The sequence below is a fragment of the Schistocerca gregaria genome, chromosome X (assembly GCF_023897955.1).
Source record: "Schistocerca gregaria isolate iqSchGreg1 chromosome X, iqSchGreg1.2, whole genome shotgun sequence".
Taxonomy (NCBI): Eukaryota; Metazoa; Arthropoda; class Insecta; order Orthoptera; family Acrididae; genus Schistocerca; species Schistocerca gregaria.
The window spans coordinates 250918726-250935660 of NC_064931.1; the positions used below are offsets into that span (position 1 = coordinate 250918726).

At 34.8% G+C, this 16935-nt stretch overlaps 1 protein-coding gene across 1 annotated transcript in view; it reads right to left on the reverse strand.

Moving 5' to 3' along the window:
- LOC126298759 (uncharacterized) overlaps positions 1 to 16935 on the reverse strand; it is a 628974-nt gene that overhangs the window by 17592 nt on the left and 594447 nt on the right. Inside the window, exon 11 of the mRNA XM_049990206.1 lies at positions 11514 to 11723. Coding sequence (XP_049846163.1) covers positions 11514 to 11723 — 210 coding nt within the window. The remainder of the gene's footprint in view (positions 1 to 11513; positions 11724 to 16935) is intronic.

Below are 16935 nucleotides of genomic sequence, written 5' to 3' on the forward strand. Positions count from 1 at the left end.
ACATATTTTTGTCCTCCAAGTGATTGTGAAGCTTGTCACTCCAAGCACATCCATTTGTTGCACTGTCAGTAGAGCAGAACATGTTCTCCTATTGGAGACAGACAATTGTAGCTGAACTTCATGCTGTGGGTGTGGTGGTGCTAACAGAATCACACTCCTCTTACTGAGACAATAATTAAGATTGATACAAGAAATCTATAAGGTTTGTTATATAAGCTTTTATTAAATAACTACCAGCAAGATTACAAACAGGAATAGATTCAGACAATTCATTTACGAGACCTACCAACCTAAAACTCATTGATTATTTTTGAGATGTCCGTATTCTCTAGCAACTCTTGTTCAACAGAAAGTTCAATGTTATTTGTCCCACAATGACCTTGACTTCATTCTTAATTTCTCTTTATTTTCAAAAAAAATGTTCACAATTTGCAATTTGTAATCATATGAGTGAGAAAAATCTTCATTGCATTTTCTACATGAGCAAAACAGCATCAAAAAGAATTATCAACCGTGAGGTGTCATATCGTCAATTTGTTCATGTTATGAGCACATTCTGAATCAGTTTCAGCTATTTCAGTTTTCAGAAGTTCAGTTAATTGGATCACTTTCTACTCACAATTATTTTCAATATTTATGGAGTGATTTTGAATAAATTTAGAAGCAACAATCTTGATTTTGTATGATGGGTGTGTACCTAGATGAAATCCAAATGTAGCCTTTAGTTTAGGGTATACTGCTTTTTTCTTGATAATTCATCTTTGATTACAAGGAAAATTTCAATTCAGAATTTTGAAGTTGGCTAAAGATTTATAACATCATCATGATTCAAACAATTCATGATCAAGCCACAGGATAGTGAGTCATTGATAGCCAGAGATGTTTTTACCTTTGTGCTTAAAACTAGCAAACACTTGTATTGGAGCTATGATGTATGCATGTAAATGTTTGAATAACATATCTGAAAATTTAAAAAACTGAAATGAAACACTGGTGGCCTGAAACAGCAGCAGTATCTTACTCCACACTAAAGCCACAGTTCCTGTTTCCAACATTTTTCTGGTGGTCAATAGCCCTTAAGCTGCTGCAAATCATTCTTTATGCCAGTATGTCAGTCACTGACATCTGAAGAATATTCATTCTAGTGTCAGATAATCTTCCAGGAAGAAGAAAGTGACCCTGTGTTTGCTTGAAATTCTCATTAATGGGTAGAAGCAGGGAAGAATGTACACTGACGGGAAAATAATTGCAGGACCAAGAAGGAGTTGTGCGACATAAGCAAAAGTCAGTTCATGTGTTGCTACACCTGAAAGACAATGTCTATTCAGATTTCACACCAGTCGCATAAGAATGGTGCTAGTAGCACTACTATAAGGATGCAAAACAGGTTTGTTTTAAGTACACACTGTAATGATCAGTAGGGTTAGTTACCTTTGAGATTAGACGTGACGAGCTCACGTTAGTCAAGAATGCCCTTAAGGTGACAAAGTTGACATTATCAACAGCTCACTGATTTTGACTGAGTTCATGTAACAGGGCTATGAGAAGCTGGATGTTACTCCTGTGGTATTGCAGAAAGAGTTGGCAGGAATGTAGCTGCTGTACTTGACTGCTGACAGCAGTGGTCAGTAGAATGTATGGTCACAAGAAGACCGGGCTCCAGATGGTTACATGGCACTACCAAGAGCAAAGAATATTGTGTCTGATGTATGGTTATGGTACATTGTACTGCACTGCAGCAGCAATCTGAACAGAAATTAGCACCACAGTGGCACAACAAACTGTTGCAATTTTGTTACTTCATGGATAGCTCCAAGCCAGATTCCCTATAGCCTGCATTCCATCGATCCCAAACCACCGCCATTTGCAATTTCAGTGGTGTCAAGCGAGAGTACATTGGAGGGCAGGGTGGTGGTCTGCAATGTTTTCTGATGGAAGCTGTTTCTGTCTTGGTGCAAATGATTAGTGTGTGTCAGTTGGAAGGAGGCAATTGAGAGCCTACAAGTTACCTGCCTGCATGCTAGATGCACTGGACAAACACCTGCAGTTACGATGTGAGGTGCAGTTTCACATGAGAGCAGGAGCAATCCACACTACAAATCTGTATATCAATCTGGTGATTCAACCTATTGTGCTGTCATTCATGAACAGCATTTCAGGAGGTGTTTTCCAACAGGAAATGCTCACTCACATATCACTGTTGTAACCCAACTTCCTCTACAGAGTGTTGACAAGTTGACTTTGCCTACACCATCACCAGATCTGTTTCCAATTGAGCACACATGGGACATCATCAGATGACAACATCAGTGTCATCCAAAACCAGCGTAAACCATCCCTGTAATGACTAACTAAGTGCAACAGGCATGTCACTCTATACCCCAAACTGACATCCAGCACCTATACAACATACTGCATGAGCGTTTGCATGATTGTACTCAACATTCTAGCAATTACACTGGTTATTAATGTATCAGAATTTCCAACAGATTATCTTGCACTTACATTATCCTGTTATCCTGCAATATTAATCACTTAAATAGGTTCCTAGACAAATTTATTCCAAAAATTTCATTACTCTACATTATTTTTTGGTGTTGCGATCTTTTTTCCATTAACATATAGTGACTTTAATAATCATTTTAAAAAAATAACACACACATCTTCTAAATAACTATCAGCTGTACATTTTCTTACCAATATCAAAGGTTCAATTACTATAATATCAGTGAGACACCGTTGGAGTCGGTCAACTACACAAATACCTGAGTGTAGTAGCGGTTTATACAGGAATGGAATGCTCACACAAGCTTAATCATGGGTAAAGCAGGTGATAGGCTTTAGTTAATTAGTGGAACACTGGGGAAGTGCAGTCAGTCCACAAAGGAGATAGCTTACAAATCATTCATGCCACCCATTCTAGAATATTTTTCAAGTGCATGGGAGATGTACCAGGTAGGACTAACAGAGGATACTGAATGTATGCATATAAGGGCAGCACAATTAGTCACAGGTTTGTTTGGACCCTGGGAGAGTGTCACAGAGATGCTGAAGAACCTGAACTGCTAGACTCTTGAACATAGACATAAACTATCCTGAGAAAGCCTACTTACAAGGTTTCAAGAACTGGCTTTAAATGATACTTCTAGGAATGTACTGCAACTCCCTAAATATCCTAAATCCTGCTCCCATATGGATCATGTGGACAAGATTAGAACAATTACAGCATGCACAGAGGCATTTAAACAATCATTCTTCCCATGGTTCATATGTGAATGGAATTGGAAAAAGCCCTAATGACTGGTACAGTGGGATGTTCCCTCTACCATGCAGTTCACAGTGGTTTGCAGAGTATTAGTGAAGATGTTTATATATTTTATTTATTTATTTATATCCCACAAATCCAAAACTGCGAGGGGTTCACATGGATGTAGGACGTGTCAAACTTATTACAAATAATACAAAAGGAATACCTAAAAGTACCTCTTGCAAGAGGATATCTGGTATAAGACAAAATACACATTAACAGGTATAGAAAAAATTACATTAAAAATATGTTAGATCTTAATAGCTAAATGAAAGACACAGTAATGTTAACAGTGATTGTGAGTATCGTAATGCACAATAGCACATCAAATTAGTAAATGAAAAATTTATTACAGTTAACTCTACTGAAATATTCTTCTACCAAATAGAAGGAATTATCCAATAAATACTGTATGAGCTGTTGTTTAAATATGGAAAGCTCGTGGATAAGTAATTTCAGTGATGGTGGGAGAGCAGTGAATACCTTGCAGCTCATGTAATGGATTCCTTTTTGTACAATAGTAAGGTTTTTTGATTCGTAATGGAGGTCTATGTTCCTCCTGGTATTGTGGGTATGGTATGAATCATTGGTTTTTTACGATTGTCCATTTTTACCAATGAAACATAACAGGGAGTAGATGTATTGGTATGCAGTTGTCAGTATCCCTAATTTTCTGAAAACGTTCCTACAAGAATGCCTACTCTGGACACCGCTCATTATCCTAATAACTTTCTTTTGGGTAATGAATATTTTTTTGGATAGTGGTGGATTACCCCAGAAAACTATGCCATACAGCAATAATGCATGGAAATAACTAAAATAAGCAGTTTTTGTGGTGTCTTGGTCACATACAGTGGAAATAATATGAACAGAGAATGTTGCTGAGCTGAGTTTTTTGTGCAGGTGCAAAATATGTTCAGACCATTTTAGACTGTTGTCAATGTGTACACCCAGAAACTTGGTTGACTCAACTTGTAGTAACTCACTACAATTCAATGTAATACTTAATTGATCCTAAACTATTTTCGTTGATTGGAAATGCACAAGCTGGGTCTTATTAACATTTAGTGATAACCCATTATTTACAAACCAATTACATACTTCACTAAAGACAATATTCGCCGATTCCTCAAGATTGAGTTTGGGAGTTTTGTTGATGAAGATAGAGGTGTAATCAGCAAAAAGAGTAAAGTGAGTTTTAAAGCTAGTATGCAAGGGAAGGTCATTGATAAAGATGAGGAAAAGAAGGGGGCCAAGTACAGAGCCCTGAGGAACACCACAGCCAATAAAGCCTCAGCTAAAAGACACAGAGTACCCCTCAGAGTTGTTCATCATGGCCGTCTGCTTTTTTCCAGATATGTAGGATTTAATCCATGAGCCAACTGAGCCACTTACACCATAATATTCAGTCTTTGCTAAGAGGGTTGGATGATGTACCAGTATCAATAATTAAGAAAATTGCTCCATGTGTTGTCAAACCTATAGTGCACACAGCAAAACTTGTCCCTTAGTGAAGGGATATTTCTGGATAAACTTAAACTCTCTAAAGTGCTACCTCTATACAAAAATGGTGACAGACACAAAATAGAAAATTACCAACCTATATCTCTCCTCCCAGCTTTCTCCAAAATACTTGAGGAATTAATGAAAATCAGGGTTACAAAATATCTAGAAAAACATAAACTAATAAATAACAGTCAACATGGTTTTCGAGAAGGGCACAATACAGATACAGCCATATTGGACTACACAACAGAAATAGTAAGAAATTTGGAGTCAAATAAACAGGTTGTTGGAATTAATCTAGATTTATCCAAAGCCTTCGATACTGTGAACCATGTAATATTACTAGGGAAACTTGAAGCAATAGGCATCAGGCGTACTGTTAAAAAATGGTTTGAATCTTATCTGCAAAACAGTTCACAAGTTGTTGAGCTCAGGTCATCCAACAATCTTCACAATGTTAAACTCATATCTGAACCAAAACAAATTGAAATAGGTGTTCCACAGGGTAGCATTCTGGGCCCATTGTTATTTCTAATTTATATCAATGATATACAGGCTCCAGACAGCTCAGCCAAAATTCTTCTATTTGCAAATGACACGAGTATCATAATTAGTGATATAAAAGAATCATTGTGTACTACAGCAGAAAAAATGCTCTCATACATACAGTCGTGGTTTTATTCAAATAAGCTGACATTAAATATAAAGAAAACAAACTTTATATAGTATGGAATAAAGTGTCAAGGGGAAAATATGTGCCTTATGCTCGATAGCAAACAAATAGAAAAAGTGTGCACCACAAAGTTTCTGGGAATGCGAATTGACCAAGATTTAAACTGGAATGAATACAATGTATATCTTACTCAGAAACTTAGCTCAGCATGTTTTGCCTTAAGAATAATATCCAAGGTATGTAGCAAGGAATGTATTAGAGCAGTGTGCTTTAGTTATTTCCAATCAGTTACAAGCTATGGCATACGTTTTTGGGGAAAAACCAGGTCAAGACTAAATGACCTTTTTTATTATGCAAAAAAGAGCTATTTGTATCATGTCACACAGCCTACCACAAACTCACTGTAGACCCTTATTCTGACAACTAAAGATACTCACAATACCATCAATATATATTTTTAAATGCCTGGAAATGATCAGTAAAAATAATTGCTATCTCCAAATCAACTCAGGCTACCATGATCACAATACAAGGCACTGTAAAGACTTCCACATTCGATATGTAGCAAAAACTAGAAGTCAGAAATGTGTTAGCCACTTAGGATTTAAAGCTTTTAAATGCACTTCCATCTCAAATTAAAGAATTGAAAGGCAAAAATAATTTCAAGCGTGAAGTAAAAAAATACTTGATGGAAAAATGCTACTACAGTTTAAATGAATACCTGTCTCAGACTGTGGATTGAAACCTGTACTTATTTTTTTTTTTAATTTAAACTAATTTAATTATGTTTTCAACTTTGTAATTAGGGTGCTTATGAAAAATCTGTTAAATATCCGTTAAACGTTTTGTGTATAACGCGTAGTTCATGATCTAAAATTGTGTATCATGAGCATGTACTTTTGTTTTTGTGTAATAAGTTCTTGTACACTACTTATGTACTACGCGTATGTAATTTGCTTTGCGGTTTGTATATGTTTGTCCATTTATTATGTGTATGTGTTGTTATCTGTTACGTTTAATCAAATGACAAATCCTAAATAACATGCGTGATCTATTGGATGTTAAATAAATAAATAAAGGATTTCATGATTAACACTATCAAAGGCCTTAGAAAGGTCACAGAAGATACCAACAGGAGATAATTTATTATTAAAAGACTCTAAGATTTGATGGGTGAAGGAAAAAATAGCTTGTTCTGTTGACACACCCTGTTGAAATCCGAACTGGCTACTGTTTAATAGCTTATAATGCATGAGGTGTTCAATAAGTCTTTTCTGAACGAATTTCTCAAGAATTTTAGAAAAGGTTGTTAAAAGGGAGATAGGCCGATGGTTGGTAACGTCAGCTTTATCGCCTTTTTTAAGGAGAGGTTTGAGAATAGCATACTTTAGTCTCTCAGGAATAATCCCATACTGGATGGATTCACTGAATATGTGGCACAGTATTTTGCTTATTGGCTTATAGCACTCCTTCAATAATCTTGAAGAGATACCACCTGTGCCAACAGATTCTTGCTCTTCATCTCTCTAATTATATTCTCAATTTCATGTACTGTGACAGGAGACACTTTAACTGCCTAGTTTTTTTTATTAATAGCTTTTTGAAGGGATAACATGGCTTTATTAACAGAACATGTTTTTCGAGTTTGTACTGCTAATGCCAGAAAGTGATTGCTAAAAATGTCAGTGATTATTTCAACATTGTCATGAATGGTATCATTACTTTTAATTTCTATTGTATTTTCTGCAGCAGGGATTTTACCCGTTTCCCTTTTTATTATGCCTCATATTGTTGTAATTTTTTTATTAGAGACACCAATTTATGATTTTATAGAAATACTCTTTGCCCTTCTTAGAACTTTTTAGAGCAGTATAGTTTGTAATGTTTTTCCTTTTCTACACTATAACTGGATTTGAGTGAGACATACAGATTCCTTTTCCTTCTGCAAGATGTTTTAATGCCCAGAGTTAGCCAGTTTTATATTAGAGTAGGTCTTGTGTTTGGATTTGGCAGTCCTTTTAGGAAAGGCCACTTCGAATAGGCAGATAAGTTCCATTTAGAAAAGCATTGTACTTGTCATTAACATTGTAAAAGAGCTCAATCTGGTCCCAGTCTACTTCTTGTAGGGAATTACAGAAGATATTGATAGATTGTGTGTTAATTACTCTGAAAGTTTTACTGCAGGAATTGTTCCTACAAAGAGGGCTAACATTATCAATTGAAAGTAGTTGACCATCATGGTCGGAGAGCCCATTCAATATACGTTTTACAGTTATGTTTAGAATTCTACTGCTGTCTAAGAAGATGTTGTCAATTTGACTTGTAGAATTAGCTGTGAATCTAGCGGGAAATGGAATGTAGACTGTACTAACCAGGATATGTATTCAGTGCATTGAGAGTTTTCTTTGCTAATGGCCTGAACTACATTATATTTACACTGCCATAACATTGATCTCTACATCATCTTATGTGAATACCACATTCCTTCAAAAACTCTGGTTATAATATCAATGGACATGAACTAATCAGAATTTGGTGACTGTGGTGTTGAATGCAATAAAACTGAAAAATATTGGCACATTTTAATTTATTTGATTATTTGACTTTGCATATTGGCTCCACTCAGAGTTAATGTTCTGACAGTCATAAACTTATAATATGCAATCTGATAATGTTTTACACTGTCATATAATTTTTATGGGCATTTTCCTATATTGGATGAAACCCTGTTGTTATTCTTCTGACACAAAACAGTAAATACTGTAGTATCTTTCTCTTTTGAGCCCCCACACAAGTTTATTTTCATTTATCTGACTTGCCAGTCTCTGGTTAATTTTGCTGTGTCCATAGTCTTTGTCAGTTTTACATACATTGGAAATGCTATTTTGTACAATTGAAACTCCAGCAGTAATTATAGTTGGAAGAGATGATCCACACTGAAGTTCTGATGTACTATGAGATTTTTCACGAAGAAGTGCATCTGATCTGGAATTTTCTATATAAATACTTTTCCTTTCCTAAATTATTCATCTTTTTCCTCTCTTTTAATGCTACCAGAAGGAAGTACTTTATGTCACTCATGGCTAGCCATATTAGATTAACAGTATGAAGAAAACACTAAGTAGATATTTATAAAGAACACAAAAAAATAGATTTTTATACCACTAGTTGAAAGTAACTCAGGTATACATTTTTTCTCTCTCTCTTTGGTCTGTAACTGTGAATAACACTTGATTTCCATCTGCAGGTTATGTCCAAACCATGACATATCATGGAACATAATCTGGTTAACAATGGCAAGCCAAGGTACACAGGATCACTGAGGTGGAAGTAACTACTATGTGCACAGGACAAAGTATTCTGTTTTCAAGGGGGAATGGCACAGAAGGAAGAGAGAAGTTCTTCATAGTTATGCAAGGCTGTTCAATAATAGCGTTCTGACCATTGCTTCAACAGTGTTTCTGAGTGAGATGGATAGCTCAAACAGGTTTAAAGTGGATACTACCATCTTTTAACAATTCAAGGACTAAAGAATGGATAATCACATAAATGTTGCACGTATAGTACATTAAGGAACATGAGCTGTATATGCAGAGAATGAGCTGTAACATGTCAAGATCATGTGCCTCTTTGAATCTGAGTTTCTTTTCAGAATTGTAACACAAAATTAATATAATGATTTATACATTATATGACAGCAGTAAGACCTGTGGTTTTTGAAAATGAGAAAAAACAGAGACTTACACTAGTCAGATCATAATCTTACTCCTACAAAATAATGACCCAACAATTACTTGTGAAAAACAGGTGATCTCATTTAAAATTCTGTAACTGAACTTTTTTTAGTGATCTCATTGAAATCCTATTGCAAACACTCCTAAGGAGTAAGATCATGAGTTTCTGCACATTATCTAAGTATCAGGCACAAGGAATGTGAGTTGATTTATGTTTAGTATTAATGCACAAGCAGATACACTGTTCTAAATACAAGTGACATGTCACAAAATGTCACAGACAAAGGATAAGAACCTGCCATACTGACCTATCTGTATTGGTTGTCAAATGGGAGATTACCAATGTTGTTTTTCCATGATAATCTACCACAATTACTGTAATGTCTGTATCACAGAGCTTTCTCAGCATGTGGCTTTGTGAAATATACAAAGCTTGCATGACTTTGCCAAAAATATTTTACTAATGCAAGAAATGATTTATTTTATGACTCCAATAAGTGCTCAGAATTTTGTTTTGGTTCCAACACTGCTTATGTGTAATTACTTTCTAAACATTTTTAGTTTGTTAAAAATTGAAATACACAATATTAATGTCATTGTGAACCAGCTTCCAGCTTTCTAGGCCATCATCTGACCTAGTCAAAAGCCAGTTCACAACAAAATATAAAATAAATATGTCTGTGGAATATTAATACTGTGCATTTAAGTTTTTAATATGTTCACATTCCTCAAAGTACTGATGCAATATTCCATTAATATTTTAAGTTTATTAAGCACCATTAAATGATTCAGTAATACAGCTCAATGCATAAGCACATGGGCTTCAATTGTATTGATCACCATGTTAAGTGAAATTATACTGAAGATATCATACTCAAATTTTCTAAGTTACATTAGTTTGACTCCAGTTTTTCTGAATGAACAATCAGAAGTTCCTCAGTACCTAAGGAATTGGGTAACTGAGGGAATGCTGGAAGAAGGACAGGGCTTAAAGCCACAACAATGATTCAGACTATTCAAATTGAAGAAAGCAGTTCTTTAATGCTAAACATATGTTTGGAAAAAAATTGAAGTAAATAAATTGCACACTTAGAATTTAAGTTCCCTGATATAGCACTGACATGATCTAACAACTACTTATGAAAAACAGTAGATCTTGTTTTGAATTCTGTAATGGGACTTTTTAAAATGGTAACATTGTAATCCTACTGCTACAACTCAGTGCACTATTCATGGCTTACAGCACATTCTTGTAAATATTGAAGAGAACCACTATTTCACCCACATTACTTGTAGTTGGACTAGCATTAGCACCAGTCCTAAAAGTTTGTTCAGCTTGCATTTTATGAGTAATAAATATCTATATCATAAAATTAAAAGATTTTGGGCCACTATATACTTGAGCCACGAAACTGTTCAAGTGACCAGGATATTGTCAATCTTGATTTCAATAAATTGGAAGAGTAATGTAATCACTATTCCAGAATTTTACCATTGCTTAAATTACTAGCATGCAGAACTACTAGCTGACTACTGTTGCAGTGATGACTTGCACAGATGTTTCAAAATTAATTATGAATAATTATAGCTCCCGTTAAGAAGAAGAATGTGTCATACTACAAACCTACTATGTTTAGATTTCTGTAAGGAAAAAAAATTACATGATGCACACCACAGGACACAGCAAAATGTCAAGACATACTGATTGGGAAGTGGTGGAAGCTGGAAACTAAAAATTTCAGCATTCAGCTACAGAGGAAGATCACACTGACAAATCCAAATGGATTAAACATTAGACCATGAAAACTTCACAGAAATTTGTTGAGACACTATGTAAAGGCACACCATGGCTCAACCTAAAAGTAAGTGAATGTATGAATAAATAATTTTAAAAAATCAGGCATCTATTTATTAACTGTTGAAAACAAAGTCTTTGGGCACAATCAGCCTCAACCTTATATGCATTTATATTCATAATAACTATTAAAGACAAAGAATTCTGCGATGCTGCGGTATTCCAGCTTATTATTTCAATGAAACTGCACATAATATAACTATTAAATAAAAATCATATACAAGAATATATGGCACACACAAAATTAACAACAGACTTTCATCACTGATAAATATGTACTAGCAAAACTTCATATGTACCAATCCTGTTTTTATGTCAGGTGCACCAGTTTTCTTGTTCACCTTGTATGCATGATTGTGTACAGATACATTTCTGAATTCTGTCTTTGTGATGCTGAAATCACCAATTAGCAGAGTTACCACATAAATGATTGATTACCTGTGCTGGTGACATTGAAGGCTAAAGAACCACCAATTCCAGGTGAAACAGCACGTGTGCAACTATCAGCACTAGATGAGAAGTGAACAACTCCATCCACCTCACGGTACATGAAGCAAAGCCTGCGAGCACCATGCGATGTGCGACTTAGAGGTGTTGTTATCAGGAAGTTTGTTCCATTGTCTTCCCAGTGTCCATGACATGAATAGGCTAAAAAGGATCAAACTGCATTTAGTTTTAAACAAAAATTAGATCTTTCATAGCTAAAAATAAAATCAAAGAACAAAAAAATGAAATTTTCACTCTGCAATGGAGTGTACACTGACATGAAACTTTCTGGTAGATTAAAACTGTGCGCAAACGAGACCCAAACTCAGGACCTCTGCCTTTCATGGACAAGTGTTCTACTGACTGAGCTACCCAAGCATGACTCATGACCCAGCCTCACAACTTTACTTCCACCAGTACCTCAAAGAAGTTCCTCTGCAAACCTTAGAGGACTAACACTTCTGGAAAAAAGGATTCTGGAGAGACATGGCTTAGCCACAGCCTTGGAAATGTTACCAGAATGAAATTTTCACCTTGCAGTGGAGTGTGTACTGATATGAAACTTACTGGCAAATTTCGAAAAATCTATGAAATTTATGTTTGCTGCAGTTTATCATTCTTGCTATATCTGTATTAATTGACTGTAATAACAACAGAAGTTAATCAGATATTTAGATGAAATGAAGCATACATGGAGCTTCAGTACACATACAATTTTACACAATAAGTTATGTTGTTTTATGAATTGTAGCTGTTACTGAAATACTGATCAGAAAAAGCAGCATGAGAGCAACATTTGAATATCTTTCATTGTAATACACAAGTTGAACTAGGGCTATGGTTCTAGCCAAGACATGCACAACAGTCTTACATGTTATAGAGGCCATGTAAAAACACCCTTGTCTGCCAGTGAAAACAGATAAAATAACTTTTAATCAAATGACTTATTAAGCAAAGATTGTAATGCTGTGAAATTTATGTGAACACCTCACATTAAGAAAGTTTTATCAGCAACTATCAGCATTTGAGAACCTGTAGGTCTAGAAATGGTGGTAGCAAGTCAGAGTGTGCTCATTGCATACCAACAACTTGTTAACTGCCCTGACTGACATTTATAACTTCCTAGAATTCTAGTCTTTCCCATTCTTATGTTTCATTCATTTGCAATTTTTGGTACCTTCCCTGGTCAATTTCTTAAGAATATCTTTTCTTCTTATTTGCAGTGAAGGAAAAAAATAGATTCCCACTTACTGTAAAGACAACATGTTAAGTTGCAGACAGGGAAAATTAAAAGACACTTATACATAAGCTTTTGGATGCAGCCTTCATCAGAAAAAGAAAGACAAACATAAACCATTTATTCACACAAGCAAAACACCTCTTGCGTTCATGATTGCCAACTCTGGCATCTCAGACCATAATTCTCATATGAACTGATAAAGGCTGTAGCCAAAAGCTTATGTGTAAGTGTCTTTAAATTGTGCCTGCGTTCAACTTAACATGTCATATGTTGGAAAGTGGAAATGTATCTTTTCCTGAACTGTTGATATCCCAACCTGGAGTTTCCATTGTTTTCTTCTTATTTGTTAAATCAAGGAAATTAAAACTCAAAAGCTACCATTTTGTTACCTCTCATACATATGTTTGTCTTTTACCACTGTTTGGTAATAAAAGTTCTTTTTACTGCACTTGTTCGACTTTACTGAGCAAAGTGGAACAATTGTTACAGCAATAAAGAAATGGCACTTCATTCAAATGCCCATCTGACTACTCAGATATAGGTTTTCCATTTCTTTCACAAATCATTTACAGTAAATGTCAGAATGGCTCCTCTGAAAACAACATGGTCAATTTTCTATCCCATCTTTGTACAGTCAGAGCACTTGCTTGGTCTCTAAAGATTTCATCACTAAGTGAACATCAACACTAATCTTTCTTACTTACTTTTGATTTAACTTTTATAATGATTCTATGTTCAAAATATCTGACAGAAATTTTAGGCCTTGATAATTTTGAGGTGTATTGTACTACTCCCAAATATATTGTACTACTCCAAAATATATACACAATAAATGCAATTAAAATTTACATTTGTAGCATGCTGGTATTAAAGAAGTGAGTAGGAAAGAGAACCTATCATATTATATGAAAACGGCGTTCCTATGAATAGGATCTTGTAATCTTATTGGGTTGGCACAACTATTGGTGATCATTTGAGTGCAGCAAACTCACAAGGCACATAAACATTCCTATTAACATTCTGGCTTGGATGAAACATCTATTGCTAAGTGTGTGAAGTTACCGTGCACTCTACTATCCTGAATAAACCAGGTTATTTTAAACGGTGTTATCCTTTTTAATGAACATTTGAGGTGAAAGAAAAAAGCATTTCCATTGTTTTAGTGTGGTATTATTTATGTAAAAATTCATTACTTCATTTGCAACTACAGTGACCACAGTTTTCTGTAACTGTCTTTTGCATCAAAATTGAAGGAAGTGATCATAAATCATCATTCTTTCCTTATTCTCTACTCAGAATAGTCAAACATAAATGATAAACAGGTTGTCATGTTTGGATGCCAGTTGTATATGAATGGCAGTGATTCATTTTTGCACAGACCATAAATATAGAATTATACAGATTTAAAGACCTCTCAGGCAGAGTCATTCCTGTCTGCTACTCAATTTTGATTGAATATTCTTTTTCTGTAACATATTTGGCTTGTATGGGACCTTGGGTATATATTTATTTTGTGATTTATGACAGGCATTTTAGGTGCCCAATTTGTAAATGTTATGTTTGAGTGGTGGTTGCATAGTTTGAAGTGCAAAAAGATGTGTGACCATCTTGATTAATATGTTTGCAATATTGACTGCTCAAAATGCACATATCTGCTGGTAATCCACTAAGAACCTTCAAAATAAGCACAGTTCTCCCTCTCTAGCCCTTTGTATGACACTAATGTAATAAAGACTAACAGTAAGCCCTCTTGCATATATTCTAGGCACTGTACTGTGGTGGCCTTTTTTAGATTTACATTTCCTCAGCACAGTGAGACTTTTGTGTAGCTATATTTGGTAGTGGTAGGCTTCTTTTGGCTGAGGAATTTTCTGTGTCCAAAAGCATAACAATGAATCTTCCACTGACTGAGCTACCCAAGCATTACTTGTGACCTGTCCTCATAGCTTTTCTTCCACCAGTACCTTATATCCTACCTTCCAAACTTCACACAATTTCTCCCACAAACCTGGAGGATTAGTACTCCTGGAAGAAAAATACTGCAGAGATGCGGCTAAGCCACAGTCTGGGGCATGTTTCCGGAATGAAATTTTCACACTACAGCAATGTGTACACTGATATGAAACAATGAATAACCCAAGAGACATAATTAAGTAATGTATAGTATCAAAAATGAATGCTGACTAAACATTAATTCTTGTCTGAATACTCTGCACTCTATATTATACTGTTTCTTGGATGGTAAGAACCACAATTTCAATGAACCTTTTGGTGTACCAAAACTCTTTTAAGCTTATAAGAAAAGCATTTTTAATAAATTATTTGGTACAGCAAAACAACTTCATATAATGGAATAACAAGCAGGTTAATTTCATGTCAACTATGTGTCTGAAATGGAATGCCATGAAACAATACTCTGGCTGTTTTCAGTATCTTGCAACGTACAGAATAATATTTTGGGGTTCCACAATTTGCTGTCTATCACAATTTTTTGCATCAACCAAGAGGAATATCCAAATAATAACACATACTGCTTCACAGTCACATATGTTTGGGAAGCTTAAAATACTAACATTACCTTCAAAAAAGTATATAATGTGTTTTACATGTCAGGGCCCACCCTGAAGATGTTCAAACAAATCCTGAATTCCATGGTTACATTACGTAAAATGGCACAGCACTCCATACACAATGAACAAAATGAACTAATACACAAAAGCATATGAGTCTCATTAATGTTGAACTTTACGAAAGACTGTCTGTACCCATCAGAAACCTGCAAGACAGAAATAAATAGAATGTGGGGTTTTAAAAGAGTTCTGCTTGAACAATGTTTTTAATTGGTATATGACTATGATGGTCAGTAAATTTTTTTTGTGAAAATGTTTATATGAAGTCATAACTGAAAACATTGTTCTTTGACCCTTAACATTTTCATTGTATTTCCATGTCTAACAGACAGCTGTTGTCTGATGTAAAACATTTATGGAATGATTATTGTATATAAAAGAATGTGTTGGTTAGGGAGGATAAAAGGAAATGCCTATGAAGAACAGATCATGATTTATAGTAACAGTAACAGAAGATTGATTGACTGATTGACTGGTGTTTGTGTGTGTGTGTGTGTGTGTGTGTGTGTGTGTGTGTGTGTGTGAGTGAGTGTGTGCATGTGTATTATTAGTTTTTGTTTATTAGTTTATGTATATATTTGTATGTTCCACTTCTTTATAAAGATTTAACATAAAATTTACAAGTGCATTTCAACAACAGCCATACAATGTTTATTGCCCACTTATGGATAAATAAACATATAAAATAAAAAGCTTAACTGTGGTGCTTCACTAATTCTAAAGTGAGTGTGGCATTGTGTAAAAAATTCTTATCTGTATGTACTGAGGTTTGTAAAAAATGTCTGATAATCCATTTTTTCGAACCATCTGTTGATTTTTTCAAATAGTTTATTAGCTGCCTTTCCAATAAGAGGATCAGTTCTACATTTTATTCCTAAACTTTTATGATCTGCTAAAGGGACAAAATGTTTGCATATTCTAACACAGAAAGTGGAAGACCACTTATATATCCCATAAACAACAGAGCGCTCAAAACAGAACCCTGCAGTACATCATGGCTGGTTGCTTCAAATTATAAATGCCTATTGCAATTTTACACTGATGCCTATGACACCTTAAACGGCATTCTCATGTGATGAACCAATGAGTACATTTTGTTATGTCTACAGAAGGATAACATGTTATCAGTAGTAATTAAATATAGAAAGAAGTATTTGAAAATGAGGTGAACTTTCCATTCAAAACATTCAGATGATCTGCATAGGAAGTTTGTAATTTTACAAAAAAATTATAAAAAAGATTCAACATCACTGAAAACTTAGCATTTGGAATTCTATTGCATCTGCCTAGCTGCCAAAACCTTGCACCATCAGATTTCTATTTATAAGGCAACTCAAGGTTTCATTTTATGGTGTCAAGTTACCAACAATGATAAACAAAAGTAAATGGGTCAAACTGGATTACTCTTTAAAAGCCATGAAATTTCTACAACATCCTCAAAACTATATTAAAATGTACCCTGTAGATAATTCTGGCTCATTCATGAGATTATAAACCATAACTT